Source organism: Muntiacus reevesi, chromosome 9 (assembly GCF_963930625.1).
Source record: "Muntiacus reevesi chromosome 9, mMunRee1.1, whole genome shotgun sequence".
In the NCBI taxonomy this organism is placed as follows: domain Eukaryota; kingdom Metazoa; phylum Chordata; class Mammalia; order Artiodactyla; family Cervidae; genus Muntiacus; species Muntiacus reevesi.
In genome coordinates, this window is record NC_089257.1 from 25,729,793 (window position 1) to 25,750,062 (window position 20,270).

The window sequence follows — 20,270 nt, forward strand, 5'->3', positions numbered from 1 at the left end:
TTTGAGGTGGTCTGGGTCCCCTGTGTGGTCTGACAGCCCACTTCTCAGCTCACAGGTGTCTTACCTGCTAGTCCCTGCTTATATTTGCCTTGTTGACCTCTGTTCCTGGGAGGGATGGGGGAGAAATGGGATGTGAAAGAGAGAAAGTGGAATGGGTGCTGAATGGGGAGAAGTACAAGTGAGCATTTTGCAGCGGACAGGAACATAAATATATTTTCACTTGTGTGTGTTGTGGAACACAATCTCACCTCTGTGACCACCAGTGAAACGTTTTATGAATGCCCTTGAGGGTGAGCTCTTGGTTGAAGTTGAGGGTGAGGTTGGGTGTTATGTCTGGGTCAGTAAACTGGGGACAAAGCACCTTTGGACCCAGAGGCAGAGATGACCTGGAGCATGTAAGTCCCTTAGAAATATCCAGAAGCCTTAGGGAGGGCTTTGGAATGCTACTGGCAGGGACTGTGGATTTGACTTAAATTTATCTGCCTCTGGGTTACCCTGGCTAGACAGCAACAGCTGAGATTATGGCGTCTCATGGTGTCTGGAGGGCCTAATGATTAGCCTTAAGTCAGAAAATTATTTCCATCTGCCCTCCGAGGGGTGACCGATCCCAGTGCAAGAGAAAACCTCTCAACCTGCCTTCCGTGAGCGCAGTTCTAGAAGCTGCAATTGATTTGGGGGGAGGGGTGTACATTTCAGTAATAAATGAGGGAAAGTGATACCCTGCTCCTCCCCTCATGTGGGAGAACCTGTCACCCCCACTTTGTGGATATTTGAAAGTCACAAGAGCCCAGATCCCTCTCCTCTTATTTTATTTTAAAGGGGAGGGAAAAACCAGTGTTTACATTTTCTAATTCTTGAATTGCAGGGCAGAGGACCCCGAGGCCAGCTGGAGCTTTGAAAGCTACCAGATCAGTGGCAGAAAGTCTATCAGATTACAAGCCTGGTCTGTGTTTAAGGAGTTCTGTTTGTCAGTCATCCCAAGATCTGGGCCAAAGCATTGTTTTTTGGGTTTATAATGGAGAGGAACAAGTAAAATGCAGGAAAAGTCAAACTTCATATCTATGAACAAAACCACTCAGGGAAGGTAGAGAATTAGAGGTTTTCTCTTAACCAATGGGGACTTTCTACTACTCACTGCCCAACGCTGTTCGTTTCATTGTTCCCGGTTGTTATTTGTGATACGGACACAAGAGCTTGTGTGGGTTGAGAGCTTGTAAGTAGGGCTGCACATCAGATATTTCACCTGCAATGGTGGAAACACCAGTGGTGGAAGCTTCATACCTAAGGGACCAGATCCCAAATAATCTACTGGTATTTGTGGTAAATACCAGGCATTCTCCTATATGTTTTACATGTATTCATTTAATCCTCACAACATACCTAGAAGGTAAGTAGTTATTATCCCTAGTACATACCGAGAGAGAGGCACAGTAAGTACTTGCCCAGGTCACGGAGCTGGACATCACTGTTTTGAACCCAGTCTGACCCCATAATGCATGTGCCGAAGCAGTAACACTGCTATAGTCAGCAGTGGGTCCAACTATGGTAGATCTTCTGTCTGTATTTTGGCCAAATCATAAGGATCACGGTGTTAGTAAACAGTTCTGGTTATCCTGTGGATATTCCAAGAGCTGATAGTCCCTGGCCCCTGAGTCAGCAAGGTCACATGCTTACCACTGTGGAAGCCAAATGGATGTAAGTGATGAGGGAGAGACCTCAGCAGCCCCCGTGGGACCACGTGAAACCCAAGAGGAGCCATTTTCTAGAGGAAGCAGGAATGTTAAGCAGATCGCAAATCCCACTCATTTCTGGGTAGCTGTCCACAGGCACATGCATCTCATTATGATTAGACATGGGAAGTGAGAATTTCTTTGTCTCATGGTCAAACTTTATAATCAAAATCACGTTTCTGTTTGTGGAGTGACAGAGTTAAGGATGAGACATGCTTCATGCCTGGCCCTGAGACTGTGAAGCACTAGTCTTTTATGGATTTACTCTGTCAAGATCGTCAATGTGTAAATTCTTAGATGATGGAATAGGAGTAGCAGGCTTGGCATGAATAAGGGGAGGCATTTTTCTTTCTTCTTTTTTTTGGCATAACACAGCTGATGGATATTGCAGGGGATGGAGATGCAGCCTCCCTCCATTAATACTGAGATGGATTTTAACCAGTTCATTTCAACCTTGAATGAGAATCTGCTGGTTTTTGGGTCTTTTGTCGAGTGGTTAAGGAAGCCCAAATGAAGACACATGTTTCTGTCACCCTTCTGCCTCTCGAGTTGGGGACATGCCTTTATTCCTGCAATGTAGGCATCTTTATCTCTGCCCTCTCCGAGACTCTGGCTGTCTCAGAGGGCTGAGTTAGTGGTTTGGCAGTGAGCGTCAGTAAGTAGAAGTCTGGTCAGTTGGTTTGGTGATTGGAAAACCAGGGCTGCTGCTGCCAGAACAGAGCGAGGAACACATTCAGGCAACTTTAGCTCATGGGGAGGTGCAGCAATTGTTTTCATAAGCTGAATTTATGATTGGTTAAGATAAATTTCCAACTAGTTTAATGGAAAACCACTGGGTGGAGGAGGGATGTTGGCCTGGTTTGCTTCAAATCAAATCATTTGAGGACTCTGGGGAACTAAAGTGTCAGTTTTTCAAACCCAGTTCTATGTCCATTTACTTCATAGGATTCCTTTGAAGATGATCAATTAATCCCGTAAATCGTGTGACCCCACTTTGGAAGTCAGTAGTGATGGTGGAGAACACCTAGGATGCCCAGGACAAGTTGCCTGAGCTTAGCTTCTAGCTGATAGCATCTACTCCCATATTTTCTAATATACCACTTGGCTTACCTGGGATGCAAGCAGAAGGGAGGGCTTGGCTGGTATGAAGAATCTTTATTGCCTTACTTCTTGTGTGGCTTTCTGCCTCCCACTGGGTGGTTGACTCTCTGCTTCTAAGTGATGTTCAGCCTCCTTTCTGTGCAAACCTGGCTCCCCTGGCCAATTCTGGTAGAACAGAACAAGTGAATATTCAGGTCTTATGGAAATGAGATACAAACTGTAATACACAAAAAAGCAAAATATATTTAGCAGTAATGGACCCAATTGGGGCTTCCCTGGTGGCTCAGTGGTAAAGAATCCACCTGCCAATGCACGTGATTCAAGTTCGATCCCTGGGTTGGGAAGATCCCCTGGAGGAAGAAATGGCAACCCACTTCAGTATTCTTGCCTGGGAAATCCCATGGACAGAAGGGCATGGCATGTTACAGGTCATGGGGTCACAAAGAGTCAGACATGATTGAGTGACTAAACAACAACAGAAGTGAACCCAATGGATTCCCTGTAAAATAGACTCCAAAAGGTCATAGCAGGAGCCATTTCTAACAGCAGTCTTTATCACAACCTGACCCTGGAAATCACATATGCCTGATATGTCCGCATTCATGTATTTATTCAGCAAACTATCTGGAGATAGCATGATGAATGAGACCAGTCCTTTTCCTAAAGACACTTGTTATCTGTTGAGAGAGCTTATGGCCTAGCCTGGTATTTTCCAAAGTAGGTTTCATTAGATACTAATATTAAAGGACACTCAGCAGAAATAATAAAACCTAGGATGTCATGGTGAAATAAGTTTGGGGAATGTGGGAATTAAATTGGTGCAAAGAATATTATAGACTCGGCAAAGCCCTACAATAAAGCAAGCTGTTACTAGCATGTAAAAAGTTGTTCAGCTGCAGAATCTCTTTTCATGTCATGCCTTATACAATCAGTGGATTTAGTACTCCATGGACTACAGTTTGGAAAACTCAGGTCTCTTGCCCATAATGAATAAAACATTGAAGAATATCTGTCTCACCATGATGGAGGACAAGGTAAGAAGGGAATTTGAAAATCTACAAAATTGGAGCGTCTCTTCAGACTTCTGCTGAGAGACAGACAGGAAATCTGTTGTCCTGCTCACTTCATACTTGCTGAGACATTGAAAGAACCGTAGAGGTGATCCCGGCCCTGTTGTGATAAAAGTCCTCACCAGCGTCGACCTGCGAGGTTCACCAGGAACGCGTATTTCTGGTCTACTAGGTGCTCACAGTAATGTGATTGCCCTGGGATCATTGGGCGGAATGAGGTGGGACTCTGATTAAGGTGCATGTGGTGATGTGACAGTCTCAGGGAGCGGTAAGAGCTGTGACTTGACTTCCCCACTCAGGTTGTAACCTTGGTGACAGTTCCGCTGTCTCCCCTTCAAAAATGAGGAGAATATTTGAGCATCCTTCTAGTTCCTGGGAACATTGAGTTCAAGATCCAAGTCCATTCATCACCAGTTAACCTCCCCCCACCTCAACACACATGTCGGTTTGTCTCCAGTCTTTTCTTATTTACCCTCCTGTCTGCTAGTTTGGGTATAGTTCAGGCACCATGACCCTGATTTATACAACCCGGAAGCGGTCTGGGCTGTTTACACTGTGCTGTATCCCATAGAGACAGCACGTGAGTTTGAGCTGTTCATCAACCCCTTGTTTGCTGTTTCTGGGAACAGCTTTATTCCTCCCTTTCCTAAATATTGTTCTTGTTGTCATGCAACACAGTTTCTGCCTTAGCCCTCGCGTTGCCTGCCTCTGTCTCTGCCCAGACTTGTTTCAGATTGGATGACTACAGTAGCAATGGATAAGGAATGAAGCAGCTATTCCTTTTAAGGGTTTTCTGCCCAACCCATAACCTTCTCAGCAAAGATTTAGCTCTTTCTGGCCATTTTATGTATTTCATTTTTGATGTCGATATCTTAGTATGGATGTGTTCAAGTTTGAAAATACATGCACACAGAAAGATAAAAGTGTAGATATGGTTGTTGTTGTTCAGTTGCTCGGTTGTGTCTGACTCTTTGCGACCCCATGGACTGCAGCACACCAGGCTTCCCTGTCCTTCACTGTCTCCTGGAGTTTGCTGAAACTCATGTCCATTGAGTCGACGATGCCATCCACCCATCTTATCCTCTGTTGTCCCCTTCTCCTCCTGCCTTCAATCTTTCCCAGCATCAGGACTTTTTCCAGTGTCAGCTCTGAGCATTATGGCCAAAGTATTGGAGCTTCAGCTTTAGCATCAGTCCTTCTGATGAATATTCAGGATTGATTTCCATTAAGAAATACATATGGTTATGTATACACTTATGTGTGTGTATGAATGGATATGTATAAACATAGGGTGTAGAGTATTATGGTTTAAAAAATGGGCCAGAGTTTGAATCCTGTCTCCATCATTTATGGCTGTTTTCTTGGAAAGTTACTTAACCTCTTTAATGTGGCCTTACCACCTTCCAACATGTACATTGAGAATAATTAGTGTCTTTATTTGAGTTTAAGAAGGTAATGGTAACCCACTCCAGTATTCCTGCCTGGAGAATTCCATGGACAGAGGAACCTGGAGGGCTACAGTCCATGGCATTGCACAGAGTTGGACATGACTGAGCAACTAACACATGCAAACGATATTCATCAGAAGGACTGATGCTAAAGCTGAAGCTCCAATACTTTGGCCATGATGCTCAGAGCTGACACTGGAAAAAGTCCTGTTTATTTTTAAATTACTATAGGGATACAGTTGATTTATTATTGTTGTTTTATTTATTTTCAGTTGGAGTGTAATTTCTTTACAGTGTTGTGTTCGTTTCTGCTGTATAATAGCATGAATTGGCTGTATGTATGCTTCTGTCTCATCCCCCTGAGCCTCCCTCCACCTCCCCCACCCCACCCTCTAGGTCATCACAGAGCACTGAGCTGAGCTCCCTGTGCTAGACAGCAGCTTCTGGAATAGTACTGAGCCATAAAAAGGAATAAAATCGGGTCATTTGTAGTGATGTGGATGAACCTAGAGTCTGTCATACAGAAGGAAGTTAAGTCAGAAAGAGAAAACCAAGTATAGTTGATTTATAATGTATTAGCTTCAGATGTACAGCAAAGTGAATCTGCTATGCATATACATACATCCACTCTTTTTTAGATTCTTTTCCCATATGGGCCATTACAGAGTATTGACTAGAGTTCCCTGTGATATAGAGTAGGTCCCTTTTAATTATCTATTTTATATATAATAGTGTCTATGTGCCAATCCCAATCTTTGATTTATCCCTCCCTTCCAATTTACCCTCTTCCTTACCCTTCAGTGACCATAAGTTTATTTTCTACATCTGTAACTCTATTTTGTAGATAAAATCACTTGTAACCTTGTTTTTAGATTCTACATATAAGTGATATCCTATGATATTTGTCTTTCTCTGTCTGGCTTACTTCACTCAGTGGGACAATCTCTAGGTGGTCCAGTGGTTAAGACTGAGCTTCCACTGCAGGGGGTGCGGGTTCAATCCCTGGTTGGGGAACTAAGATCCTGCATGCCACATGGCATGGCCAAAAAAAAAAAGAGAGAGAGAGATAGCCTATTCAGTATAATGCTTTGCAAAAAGGAGTACTCAGGAAATTAAAGTCATCTTCTGCTCCTCCCTTTTCTAGTATTTTCCCCACTATCACAGAAGGAATTAAGTAGGAGAAGTATTGGGCATTCTATCTTTAGTAGGCTGGAATGTACATGGTCCTTTTCAGGCTCACTTCACCTTAGTGCACACTCCTATCCTAGCCATCTGTGACTCTGTGTCAGAAAAAAAAATTCCTGAAGATTCACTGGATTTTTATTTCTCTGAGACTTGCTTTTTCCCCTTGCTTTTATCGTGCATCTGCCTTCCAACCTTAGGGTGAAATGCCTTCCACATGCCCTAGTTTGTCCATGTACTGGATTCTTGCAGGGGTTTGAGGGGCTGGTGTCTTGCAGAGTGGGTGATTCTGGGTCAGTGATGTTGTCTGCCAAACATGAGATGGTGCCCATAGCCACCTGTTGTGATTCAAGGGTAGAGCCAGCCAGGAATCCTCAGGCCAAAAGAAGCTCCCCTTCATCTTGTTCAAGCTTGTAGAGCTGGGGGAGGCAGCTGTAATGAGGACTAGCCTGCATGAAGCCACTGCCAGCTTAGGGCTTAGTGAACCATAGGACATACCATTATAAATGCATCACCCTCGTTCAGCCTGACATCTGCTCTTGGCCATCTGCCTTTGGTAGAAGGAAAATCTGGCTTCTGCTTGGCATCAGTGAACCTGAACATGAAAACAGTGATACTGACTCTGGAGGCTACTGGCAAAGGGATAGATGTGATTGACCAAGGCCCCCATAGAGCCCTGCTAGACTCTGGCTCAGAAAGGTTTTAAACTTGTAGAGGATTGGGGAACAGGTGGGATTGTTTGTAGAATTCTTATGTCTAAGGAAATCCAGATCAGATTTTTAGGGTAAGCATAAGTTTTATTGTTTTCTTAAGGAAATATTTTTTCTTGTATTACTTTTTTAAAGTGTTTATATACTTTTGTCTGTGTCATGCAGCTTCTGGGATCTTAAGTTACCCGACCAGGGATTAAACCTGCACCTTCTGTAGTGAATGCTCAGAGTCCTAACCACTGGACTGTCAGGGAATTCCCAAGTTTTATTGTTTCTTAATTTATACATTCTAATGCTTTGCTTGAATAATATTTGCTGAGTTCTATTGCCAGGAACTTTTAGGTGCATTATTAAAAAATTTTTAGTAGCCAATGCTAATTAAAAAAATAAGATCTATTCAGCTCATATTCCAGTGTTGGAAATAACCCAGAAGCAGCTGTCTTTCTGTGCTAGGGATTTCTAGCACAGTTGTTGGGGATAATGGCAACTTGGGACCCTTCCAAGATGCTTGAGTTTGGGTTTTATTCCCTTTGGCTATAGATGTGGGATTTCTATTCCTAGAAGAGAAGCAGTAGGAGGTGAGGTATGTCCTATTTAAATAGGTGTCTGAAGAGGAGGTATTAGAGAGAAGAGATTAAGAAATCTAAAAGCAAGGAGGAGGAACTCAGAATGCCATGATAGAAACAAGAACAGACTGCTTGAAAATGCCATGTATGTGTGGGCCTCTGGGGGAGACAGTTACTCACCCCTTTTGTTTCCTTAGCCATCTGTATCTTAGCCACATGTGTGATGGCTTTAAAAAAATTTTTTTGGAATATAGTTGATTTACAACCTGAAACTAACACAATATTGTAGATCAACTACACTTCATTCGAGTATATTAGAATGTACAGCAAAGTGAGTCATATATATATATACACACACACATTCTTTTTCAGATTCTTTTCCCATATAGGTTATTACAGAATACTGAGTAGAGTTCCTTATGCTGTACAGTAAGTCCTTGTTAATTATCTTTTTTATATATAGTAGTGTGTATACATTAATCCCAGTCTCCTAATTTATCCCTTCCCCCCATGTTTCCCCTTTGGTAAACATAGATTTGATTTCCAGGTCTGGGAGTCTTTCTGTTCTGTAAGAAAACTTCATTTGTATCATTTTTTATTAGATTCAACATATAAGTGATATATATTTTTTTCTTTCTCTGTCTAACTTCCTTCACTTAGTATAAAAATTTCTAGGTCCATCCATGTTGCTGCAAATGGCATTATTTCATTCTTTTTTATGGCTGAGTAATATTCCAACATATATATATATATATATATATATATATATATATATATATACACTGTATCTTTTTTATCTGTTGATGTGTTTTAATTCTACAGACAATAATGGTAATGTCTGAACAAACACGCAATTTTTCTTCCAAAGCACTTTATGCTCATTGCCTCTTTAACTGCAGTGACATTAACAACCCCATCAATCTACATCCATTCTCTTGAGATTCTGGGGAAATGCCACAGCTAGATGTCTTGTTTGTGATTGTCCAGCAGCATAAATGAGAGGCAGATTCAGAATTAAAATTTGAGTGATATGATTCCCAAGTGTGTTCACTTCACCAGTGATGCATTCTTGATCTGCAAAGTCAAAGTTGTGAACTCTCTAGAATCCAAGTATTGTGTTGAAAAGAATAAGACTTTGGCCCTAGAAAGAGCTGACTTTTTCACCTGAAAGCTGTGCCACCTAGGACAATTTATTTACCTCTCTGTTCCTGAGTGTCCTCATCTGTTAAATGAAGAAAATGATACTTACTTTGAAGGGTGGCTTTGAGGATTCAGTGAACTGGTTTGTTTCAAAGGCTCCAGTACATTCTTGTGGGAATTGGGCCCAGGGAGTGGGGACAATGAATGAGATGTGACAGAGTGGAGTGGTGTGCTTAATAAAGGATGAAGAGGGGAAGAAAGTGACAAATTAATTTTTGCTTCCTTTTCCTCCCCAATGTACTAATGCCTGCAAACTAGATTTCTAGGGAGTCTATTAAAAGGCTTATCTCTCCTGATACCCAAAGAGGGTGATGAACATGTTGACTTTCCAGCTATCATTATCTTATTAACAAGAGGAGCTGTGACAAGGGTAAGACCAAGGTCAACTGAGGGTGGGAATCCAGCCAGGCTGGGACTGAAGGTCCCTTGGTGGTGGGATGGTTTTCAAAGTCGCAGGAGGAGATTCTGAGTCATCAAGAGCCCTAGCAAACATTCCATCGCCCCTGACTCACAGCATTTCCATCTGAGATTTGCCTGGCATCTGTCATCAGCCCCATAGAGTGGGCGGTCAGACCTTCAGGTGGTTAGGAATGTGCTGTGTTAGAAATCAATACAGGGAGTTCAGAGAGCCTGAGAGGAGATGGGGGAGTGCGTCGGGATGAGAGGGCAGCCCAAGCTGCCTAAGTGTAGGACTCTGATTCCTATATCTTTTTTTTTTTTTTTCTCCATCTGGTCTTAGGTTTATAACATGAAGGACAGCAAAACACTCAGTGGAGATTTTCATTAAATGTGGTTAGAGGGTAGGGCTGTGGGGTTTTTGGTGGAGACAAAGGCATATTCTAACATCAAGGAGGAGTGAGCCCTTGATGAAAGCACCTTTCTTTGCCACCTTCTGGGGTGGCCTCAGCCTGGGCCTTTGGTCTGACAACCGACCTCATATATGGAACAGGCCGACTCACGTTTTCATCAAGAAGCCTCTGACTTTTTTCAGATTTGCCTGAACAGTTACTGTGTCAACTTATTTCCTTGAAACCTGGTGTTGAAAGCGTGCTACTCAGAGATGATGCTGTGGGGACGCCATTGCCCCTTCTGCCCTTCTGTAGAGTTAAGCCCTGGTTGTGTGAGGAATTAAGTGTTCTCCGTCTTGTCAGCAGGAGAAATACATCAGTGTTGGAGAGCCTTCACGCTGGCTGCCAGGCTGTGAGAATAATGCCGAAGGCCATGAGGACAGCCAACTTGCTCTCACTCATTCATTCATTTTTTTCCACCACATCTATAAAAACTGAACCTGGGCTTCCCCGGTGGCTCAGTGGTAAAGAATCCGCCTGCCGATGCTGGAGACACGGGTTCAATCCCTGATCCGGGAAGATCCCACATGCTGTGGAGCAGCTAAGCCCATGCTTTACAACTGCTGAACCTATTCCCTAGAGCCCGGGGGCCGCAGCTACTGAGGCCTTCACGCGCTAGAGCCCGGCTGCAACGAGAGACCACCGCGGTGAGAAGCCCGTGCATAGCAGCTGGGGAGCGGCCCTGCTCACCGCCAGGAGAGAGGAACCTGAGCAGCAGCGAAGACCCAGCCCAACCAAAAATAAATAAACACACACCATTTAAAACTAAGCAAAAGCCGAAGCTCTGCCAGTCAGCCCGCGCTGTTCTCATTGCCTTGTGTTTGCGTGAATAAAACAGAACTGAGAGGTTACATGTCTTATGTTTTCCAACATAAATTCAGGAAAAACCAGAGCTGGACCGTTATAACTGAAATCTCCACTCAGGGGGGCTGCCCCAAGCATGGGAGCTGAAAAAGGGCTTGGGCAAAGCCTATGATACCAAAGTATTGGGTGGGCCAAACAATTTATTCATGCTCTTCCGCAAGATTTTATGAACTTTTGGCCAACCCAGTACTCTGCAACTCTCTTGATATTTGTTTACCCTGGTTTAAAAAAAAAAAAAAAAAAGAGGAAAGAGAAGCACTTGTCCACACATATTAATGGTGAAGCAATTTAAAATCACTTCTCAAGACTACTCAAGGTCAAGAGAAAATGTCCATGACTGAAGTAACGAAATAAAGCAGTTTCTAAAGAAAACAAAAAAACATGATAGGTTACTAGTTTTGAGAGGTTAAGAAGACTGTGTACACATCTTTTAGCTTCTATGTGTGAATATATGTGTTAATTAAAAGATAACAATTGAAGGATAAGTTATTTCTGAATACTTTTTCTTTATGTATAATTTTATTTTTTTGATGCTTTCACAATAAACCTTTTCTATTAAAGTATAGGGTCTTTTATGGGTTTCTCTGGTGCCTCAGATGATAAGGAATCTGCCTGCAATGTAGGAGACCCAGTTTCGATCCCTGGGTCAGGAAGACCCTCCTGGAGAAGGAAATGGCAACCCACTCCAGTATTCTTTTTTTTTCCCCCAGTATTCTTACCTATAGAATTCCTTGGAGAGATGAGCCTAATGGGGCTGTAGTCCCTGAGGTCACAAAGAGTCTGACATGACTGAGCGACTAACACTTTCACTTTTCATAGAGTGTATTATAAAAAAAAAATAAATGAATACTTTACCCGATGGAAGAGTTGAGATGAGTGAATGTATAATGTGCCCGGAGTTTTGTGAGTTCAGTTTTGCTATGTGATTATGGGCCCGTGCTTGACTGTTTGGTGCCTTGGTTGATTCCAGGGTGGTGCTCTGCAAGTTCTTGGTGCTTCCTTTGTACTTATTTCCTAGGAAGCACTGGCGGGATAAAACTCATTTGTGGTTTAATAAGACTGTTCTTTTTTTTTTTGTAAATAAAGTTTTATTGAAACACTGTCTTGCCCATCTGTTTATATATTATCTGTGACTATTTTCTACTGAGTAGTTGCCACAGGGACCACATGGCCCAAAAACTAAGATAACATTGGAAAGCAGCTATACTCCAACAAAAATTAATAAAAAATTAAAAAGATAAAATGCTGAGAAAAATGTATCTGCCTCTTTATAAAAACCATTTACTGATCCCTAGGTTAGACAACAAATAAGGCTTTGTTCTTAAATGGGGACAGCAAAGTAGCCTTTGTTCACCTACAGCAGTCCAAAAAACTGGAGGTTGTCCTGCCCTGTTTTGTCCTCAGCAGCAGGCTTGCTCACATCCTCCCTAAACCCGAAATTCTGCAGGCTTCCCTTTCTTCTCAGAATTCCCTAAAAAAAAAGCCTTTGGAGTTTCTCTTTGCTCATTTCCTAATTAGCACTTTTCCTCACTGGTAAAGTGAAGAGGTCAGAGTAACTCATTTTAACTTACAAGAAAATATTACCCATTTTGCTGGGTCATTTTTAAAATTAAATTTTATGAACAATATAAAAGCACTTTAGCTAAACAAATATTAAAATGCTTTAGCATACATGCAGGAAAACCTTCATTTGCTTTTCCTCTGTCTGTGTTTCTTTAAATCCAAGTTTTTGTAACTGGCTTTTAGCATCATATTGAAATTCCCTGAAATTTGTACGTTCATGCTTGCTTGCTCAGTTGCTCTTTGAGATCCCATGGACTATAGCCCACCAGAATCCTCTGTCCATGAAATTTTCAAGGCAGGAATACTGGAGTAGGTTGCCATTTCCTCCTCCAGGAGAGCTGAAGCCAAATGACCAGTGTGCCCTTTGTCACAAACGGAGGAGGAAAAGTCCAGGAGATTGTTTTTGTCCGCTTATTGTATTTTCAGATCTCTTCAGCTGATCAACTTTAAATATTTCTCATAGAATATTTCTTAATAAACTTACCTGTGTATTTCTTACATATGTGTTTTGGGGCACTTTCCTATCTCTTTTCCAGCCAGGTGAGAAGTAATGGTGATGGACTTACCAGACCAGAGGGGCTGAGTCAATAACACCATTAACACTGTCTCCTCCTCCCTCACTTCCATATTCCTGGGAAGTGATCTTATCTTGGCAAATGATAGACTTTCATTTGCTATTTTATTTAACCCCCCTTAACCCTGTAGTCCTATAGATGTGGTGCTAATATCCCTCCATGACCATCCATTTGTTCTCTCTGCATTGTTTCCTCGTCACAGTGAGTGATTCTGTGTGTGTGAGGTCCTTCATCCAAAGTCTACTCTTCTATGAAGCTGTGAGTTATTCCAACGTCTGCTTCTCCATGAAACTCCATGGGGATGGTGTCTGTTCTCCTCTCCATTGTACCCCAGCACTCAGCCTCCTACCTGGGACGTGGCGGACGCTCAGTAAGCACTTGTGGGATGAAAGAATGAACTCATCAGTTCACCCTCAGTCTTGGCACTGTGCTCAGAGGGATAACTGAGGACCAGAGTGGTTAAATGACTGGCCCTGGGTTAACCTTTCTTTTGAGAAGACACAGGGTGTTAAGTTCCCTGTGGATGATGTAACATTACCACAAACTTAGTGACTTAAAACAGTGCAGTTGTATTTTTTTACAGTTCTGGAGCTCAATGGTCTGCAGTGAGCCTTAGGAGGCCGAAGTCAGGGTGATGGCAGGCCTGCCTTCTTTGGACGCTGTAGGGGAGACGCTGTTTCCTTTCCTCGTCCAGTTTCTGCAGACTGCCTGTGTTCTTTCAGCTGTGGTCCCTTCTTCCATCTCGAAAACACAGCTCTCTGATCTGTCTAATGCTGCTGTGGTCACACCTCTATTCTGACTCTGACCCTCCTGCCTCCCGTTTATAAAGATCCTTGAGGTTACGTTTGTCCTACCTGGACAAGCCCCCATCCTCTCCCCATTTCAGGATCCTTAGATTTGTCACATTGACAAAATTCCTTTTGTCATGTGAGGTCACATTTCCATTGGTCCTGGAGGTTAAGATATGGGCATCTTTGGGGCTGTTTTTCTGTCTTCCAGACGGACTGCTTGGGAAGGAGCCAGCTGGCTGACTTGGCAGACGGTATAGAAATGGACTTCCCTGGAGTCATTCCCTTTGGCTAGGATGATACAATATTCTGGACCGTACTTATAAAATTAATGTATGTGCTAGGGAGGGCAGAAGTGGACTTGTTCATTGAAATAAAGAGAAATGCCAGTGAAGGCATTTTAGGGAATTAATTTCTTGAGTAACGGGAGGCCCGCAGTATTCCATGGCTGGACTAGCCTGCTGCTTTAGGAAAAACAGGCTCCACCCTCTACTGCTGTGGAGCAAATTTGCTTGGCTTTCCACATTTAAGTACAAGACTTACAAAAGTTGCAAGTAATCTTTATTCTGTCATGTCCCCCAGGAGTCATCAATATTTGTAAATTCTTAGAAAACCTGGAAAGATGGAGTACTTGCCCTCAGATGAGCAAAGGGAGGGATAAGACATGAGCCACACCCCACAGGCATGTCAGATGTTCAGAGAGTTGAGAAATCATACTACTGGATAAGGCGGGGGCTGGTGCCAAGGGATTGGGACCTAAGTTAGCCTGGACCAGTTGTTCTACACCCTTCATCATGGGAGGGAAACTGCCCCTGTTTGATATCAGCAAATTATTGGACAGAACAAGCTCTCCTGGCTCATCGCTCAGAGCTAGACACACTCGATGAAAATCCTTGACTGTTGAAGCTCTAGAGTGGAGGCTGATTCATTCAACAGGGATTTATCCAGTGTCTCTTGCATGCCAGGCCCATCCCTATCTATGGTGGGCAAATCAGGTGAGGTTCCTGCCAGCTTATGGTCATGTGAGGGAGATAGATGACATACCAGTGGGTGGAAACACAGAAAGGGATTATGCATTGTGGTAAAGGCTGTGAAAGCAAGCAACTGGGATGCTCTGATAGAGAATACTATGGGAGGATGAGGAGAGGCACAAACTTCAGATGAGAAAGTCAGTGAGGACCATTCTCAATAGGTGTCATTTAACACCGAAGCCCAATGTTTTGATAGAGGCAGTGGGGAAAGCAAGTGTGAAGGCCCTGGGATGAGCAAGACCTTTGTGGCTTTGAGAAATAAAAGGTGGAATATAGTCACCAAGGAAAGGCTGTAGGACTCAGGAGAGAGCAGCTCTCAAAAGCCTGGGGAACCATACCAAAGTATTTAAGGTTTGCTTCAAATGCAGTTGGAAACAACAGAAACATTTTATGTAAGGAGTTGATATGTGGTATATTCAACAGATGAGATCCTTGAGAAATATGGAGTTATAGTATCTTTCTTCTTAAGCTGATGGCTATTGAATGTTCATTATATACTAAGTACTTTGATAAACTCTTTATATACATTGTCTTATCTAGTCCTTTCAGCTAGCTCCTGAGTTTTATATAATGAACTCATTTCACTGGATGATAAACAGACTGAGTGAGTAAACTAACTTAGCCAAGATCATACACCCTGTAAGTAGCAGAGGTGGGATTCCAAACCCAGATCTGTCTGACTCTGATGTTTAAGCCTTTAAGCATTTTGATTTCTCTCACTATTTTTTAACATTAAACGTATAATCAAAATAACATAAAACTTGCTACATTAGCCATTTTAAGCATGCAATTCGGTGGCACAATATTTTCCCTTTTGTGTCTGGCCTCTTAGTATATTTGCAAGCTTTGTCCTTATCATAATTTGTATCAGCATCTTGTTCCTTTTCATGGCTGAACAATATTCCACACCCAAAGTGTTGTGTGCATACACCACTTCTTGCTTATTCACTTATCTCTTGGTGGACACTTGGGTTGTTTCTGCCCTTTGTCTATTGTGAATAATGCTGCAAGTATCCGTTTCAGTTTCTAATTTTGATTTTGGGGGTGTATTCCTAGGAGTAGAATTACTGGGCTGCACGTTAATTCAAAGTTTAGCTTTTGAAGGAGCTGTCAAATTGGTTTCCACAGAAGCTGCACCATTTTGCATTTCCATGAGCAATATTCGAGGATTCCAGCTTCTCTACATCTTTGTCAACACTTGTTATTTTCCTTTTCTTTTTTTTAATTATAGCTATCCTAGTATCTGTAAGGTGTTATCTTGTTGTGGCTTTGATTTTCAAGTCCTTAGTGACTTGTGGTATTGAGCATCTTTTCATGTGTTTATTGGCCATTTGTATATTTTCTTTGGAGAACTATCTATTCATGCCATTTGCCCATTTTAAAATTGGGTTGTTTGGATTTTTGTGGTTGATTTGAAGGGGTCCTTGTATGTTTTGAATATTAAATCCTTATCAGATATATGATTTGCAAAATTTCCCATTTTTAAGTTGTCCTTTCACTCTCTTAAGAATGCACTTTGTTGCACAAAAGTTTTTAGTTTTGATGAATCCAATTTATCTGTTTATCTTCTGTTGTTTTTTTTGTGTCATGCCTAAGAATCCAAGGCCATACCAAGTCAAGGATCATGGAGACTTACTCCTATGTTTTCTTCTACTTTCCTTCACTTTTAACCATTAAGTTCTCTTCTAGATTTTGAAAAGTAGACACTTCATCCCACCAGAATCAGAAACACGAGAAGCTCAGCTAAGTAAGTTTTAGTGTCTGTCCGAGAGGAGCTCACAGAATAATTCAGGAAACAGAATTCCAACGGTGACAGTATCATAGTGATCGAAGCCAGTTGTTCCCAGACGCCAGTATGAGAATCTTTGCTGCCCCACTGGTGTTTGTGGAAAAGAAGTGAGGAATTTTTTTCATAAAACTACATGCATTCATTCTAAGAAACTATCCCTTATCATGCACGTGGTTCCTTTCTATGATGCTAGAATGTTCTTATGATCAGAGGCTGAGAGAAGATGGTGAGCATTTTTCTATATGGCTCTACTTGGCAAATAAAGAATGATCTGCTCTTTGTCAGACTTCCAAATTTAGGGAAGGAAGACAGAAAACTAAGCTATGAAATTTAAGAGGTTAGAAGCCACCATAAGTTTTAGAGTTGGTTTACATGGGTCTACAAAAGTTTGATGAGGATCCTGGCCTGGGGTTTTTAGGGAAGTCTTCATAGGGAAGCCAGATTCACTTTCTTCCTCAAATATCTGACCTATTTCTGCTTCAGTCATCATCTTAGTGCAAAATTTCTTAGGACTAGAGAGTTGGGGCAGGAGCAAGAGGAAATCAAAGTGAGGTCTGTTTCTTAGCCCGGATTCCTCTGGGCAACCTCCAACTGATTACTCTTATAGTTTTTGCCAGATGGTTTTTCTTTTTCATTTACCTAAGATATATTTTAGGAAAAAAGAGAGAAATTCTATCCAGAAAGGAGTACTGTTTTCTCATGGGAAAGAGCACTTAGTTGTAATGGGGGATTGAATGAAGTTCTGCCAATGAGTTCACTCTTGTAAAACATTGAAATTCTCCCAAACATACTAATTAAGATACTTTTTGTCTTTTCTGCTGGTTTTAGCTTTGAAGATACCATAAAAAATGGTTTGCTACAAAATCCAGGAGCCAAGTTTGGAGGAAATGACATGGTCTCTACTTGGCATTCAACCTTGTGCTTGATAGAACTAGCCTAGAGAGTGGTCACCAGACTTTTCTGATGGCCCAAATGCCTGGATTGTGCTGTATAGCTATGCAGTTGGATGGTTCCTTCTGGAATTATGCAATGCGCAACCTGTGTAGCTGTAAGCAGTGGTCTGATATACCCTAGCAAAAATAGAAATAAACATAGACACTCAGGAAATGCATATTTTTTGTTATTTATGTGTATGTGTGTTAATCCACTTAGATTCTATATTGATAAAACATGATCTCTTTTTTATTAAAAATAAAAATGAATAGCACCTTTGCAATTTGAAATAACAAATTTCACCTGTGCCCCACTGGATGGTTTTGAACATCCTTCGGGCAGGTTGTAGGGCAAGGTGCTTCTTGGCTGTAGAGAACTTCTGGGTCTTTCCTATTCCTGCCAGGCCCTCCATCCTCACTTGCTGCTTTCTGTTTCAGAGTACACAGTCATTAATGAAGCCTGCCCTGGAGCCGAGTGGAATATCATGTGTCGGGAGTGCTGTGAATACGATCAGATTAAATGTGAGTGCCCTGGAAAGAAGGAAGTGGTGGGTTACACCATCCCGTGCTGCAGGAACGAGGAGAATGAATGTGACTCCTGCCTGATTCACCCAGGTGAGTGTGCGCTGGGAGACCTCAGCTCACCTCCGTGTTTTCTGAGGTCACTGATGGAAGCAGGCAGAACCCTTGAATTCTGACAGGTAGACATCAGGGGTTGTGATGCCATGATGATTAAAAGTGGCATAACTCCACCCACTCTGACTCCAGGTGGAGGGACTGGAGGAGTTAGTACCCTTTTCAGTGCCAGACTTACAAAGCTGTGGATTCATCTACTTATTCATTCATTGAACAAACAGACTGAGCAGCCCCTGTATACTGTGGCAAGGGCTGGGAACACAGTGCTTTAGAAAAAGAGACATTCCTGGCATTTCTAGAACTTGCAGCCTGGTGGGGGAGATGGAAGAGTAAATAGGTAGCTATAATGTGTCATGGGAGGTGCTGTGATAGAGAACACGGCTGCCGTGGGAGCCTGGGTGGGGACGGGGGCAGGTGACTTATTAGAGGGGGTGATACGCGTGCTGAAGATGGAGGCAGAAAACTCAAGAGCAGGAAGAGAATCTAGCAGAGGTCAGGCCATAGAGAATGGCATGTGCTAAGGCCCTGTGGCAAGAGGAAGCATGGCGTTTAGGGAACTGCAAATAGCTTAGTCTGGCTGGAGGGGTGTGTGCGCGCGCGTGTGTGTGATGAGAAACCTGGGGGGAGATAGACAAAAGATCAAGGAGAGAACAGGCGTGAGATGCTGAAGGGCTCTGCAGGCTGTACTATGATATTTAAGCTATATCCTGAAGCTGTTTTATGTAACACTTGGAAATCTTTTAGTAAAGAGGTGAAAGTTGATTTTCCTTTCAGCCGCAGTATGGAGGAAAGATTGGAGGAATGGCACGATCAGAGGTAGGGGAAGAATAATGGAGACCCTGATGAACAGAAACCCTGTGGAAAGGGAGAGGTGGAGGGGTCTGAGAGCGATTAGAGAGAGGAGTTGATAGCAGTTTGGAGTTAGTTGGAAGGGAAGGGAAGCGCAGAAGTCAAGGATGATGCGTGGGCATTTGGGAGATGGATATTTGGGAACTGGTCCCAGGAATATGTATTCTTGCCAGGAAAATCCCATGGACAGAGGAGCTTGGTGGGCTAGTTTATGGGGTCACAAAGAATCGGACTGAGCATGCATGTACCACCACACCACCCAGTGGCATGAGAGCATCCTAGGATGAGATGGGGCCTTCCCAGGTCACCGTGCCCATTCGTTTGCCTTTACATCAAGCTAGACTTGCCTTCCCCAAACCCCCGCTTTCCCGGCCCCCACCACAGAGGAGACAGTGATTTTCCTTCGCTGAAGTGCCTGACGCTGAGAGCCGTGTGGACACTGAGTTTCACCCTTAGTGTGCTTCTAGTGTGATCAGCAGCTCACTGAATGGTTTCTTGGGGCTTTCATATCTGCTGCCTTGTGAGTCCTTTTCCCTTCTACGCCTGCTCAAACAGAGGATGTAGAGAATTTCAAATATACTTTCCTTACACTGAAGACTAGAAGGATGTCAAATATAGGCTTTGGGAACCTCTCATTTCTACCTCTCCCCTTCTTTTACAAACACAGAGAATGATGCTCATTACTACCAGGAACTTTCTTTTGAGGAAAGTAATAGAAGAGAGAGAAAACAGGGCTCAAGTATACAGGTGTTAACGTCTAAACCATCTTCCTTTTTGGAAGAGAGTAATGCTGAGCTTTAAAATAGAAATGACCTCAGCATGACCCTTGCACATTTGATCCAGAAAAGAAACCCATTGTTCCAATTCCCTGATCGTGAGTAGGGTTTGCAGAGAAATAGTTGAGCAGTGCCTCTAGATTTTCTAAGGAAAATCTGAGCGCTAAGTCAGGGTCTGCTGACTAGGGGTCCTTGGCAGAGGTACAGAAGTCTGAACAACTTTCAATATTTTCAAAAGGCTAACAATTACTGTTGTGTGGCAGCGGGGGCGAGGGGTGGCTTTGGCTTTATGAGATGGCATGAGGTCATGGGGTAAGTAAGGGGACGTCATAGGAGTGTTGTATGCTTCATATTGCATCTTATAGAAGGCCATCAATATCTGCCACACCTGCACCCAACAACTTGTTACATCAACACAGAAGGCACCCACCTTAGCTGATGCTAGGAAGGGTCTTCTCAACTGAGTAATGAAGAACTGTTCCACATTAACCATATGCGTACCCTGAAAGAAAGAACTAGAGAAAGACTTTTTAAAAAATTTTATTTTCAAAAATAGTGAATCGATGTTCCAGCAATCCCTATCGGTGATCAAAGAGGTTTCTCTGCGTGTGT

General features: G+C 42.7%; 1 protein-coding gene and 1 long non-coding RNA gene across 2 annotated transcripts in view; both read left to right on the forward strand.

The window, feature by feature from the left end:
- Positions 1–20,270, forward strand: part of LOC136174394 (uncharacterized) — a 1,095,937-nt gene that overhangs the window by 1,018,378 nt on the left and 57,289 nt on the right. The gene's annotated exons all lie outside the window — the stretch shown is intronic.
- PAMR1 (peptidase domain containing associated with muscle regeneration 1) overlaps positions 1–20,270 on the forward strand; it is a 76,521-nt gene that overhangs the window by 4,511 nt on the left and 51,740 nt on the right. The window contains exon 2 of the mRNA XM_065944555.1: positions 17,836–18,012. Coding sequence (XP_065800627.1) covers positions 17,836–18,012 — 177 coding nt within the window. The remainder of the gene's footprint in view (positions 1–17,835; positions 18,013–20,270) is intronic.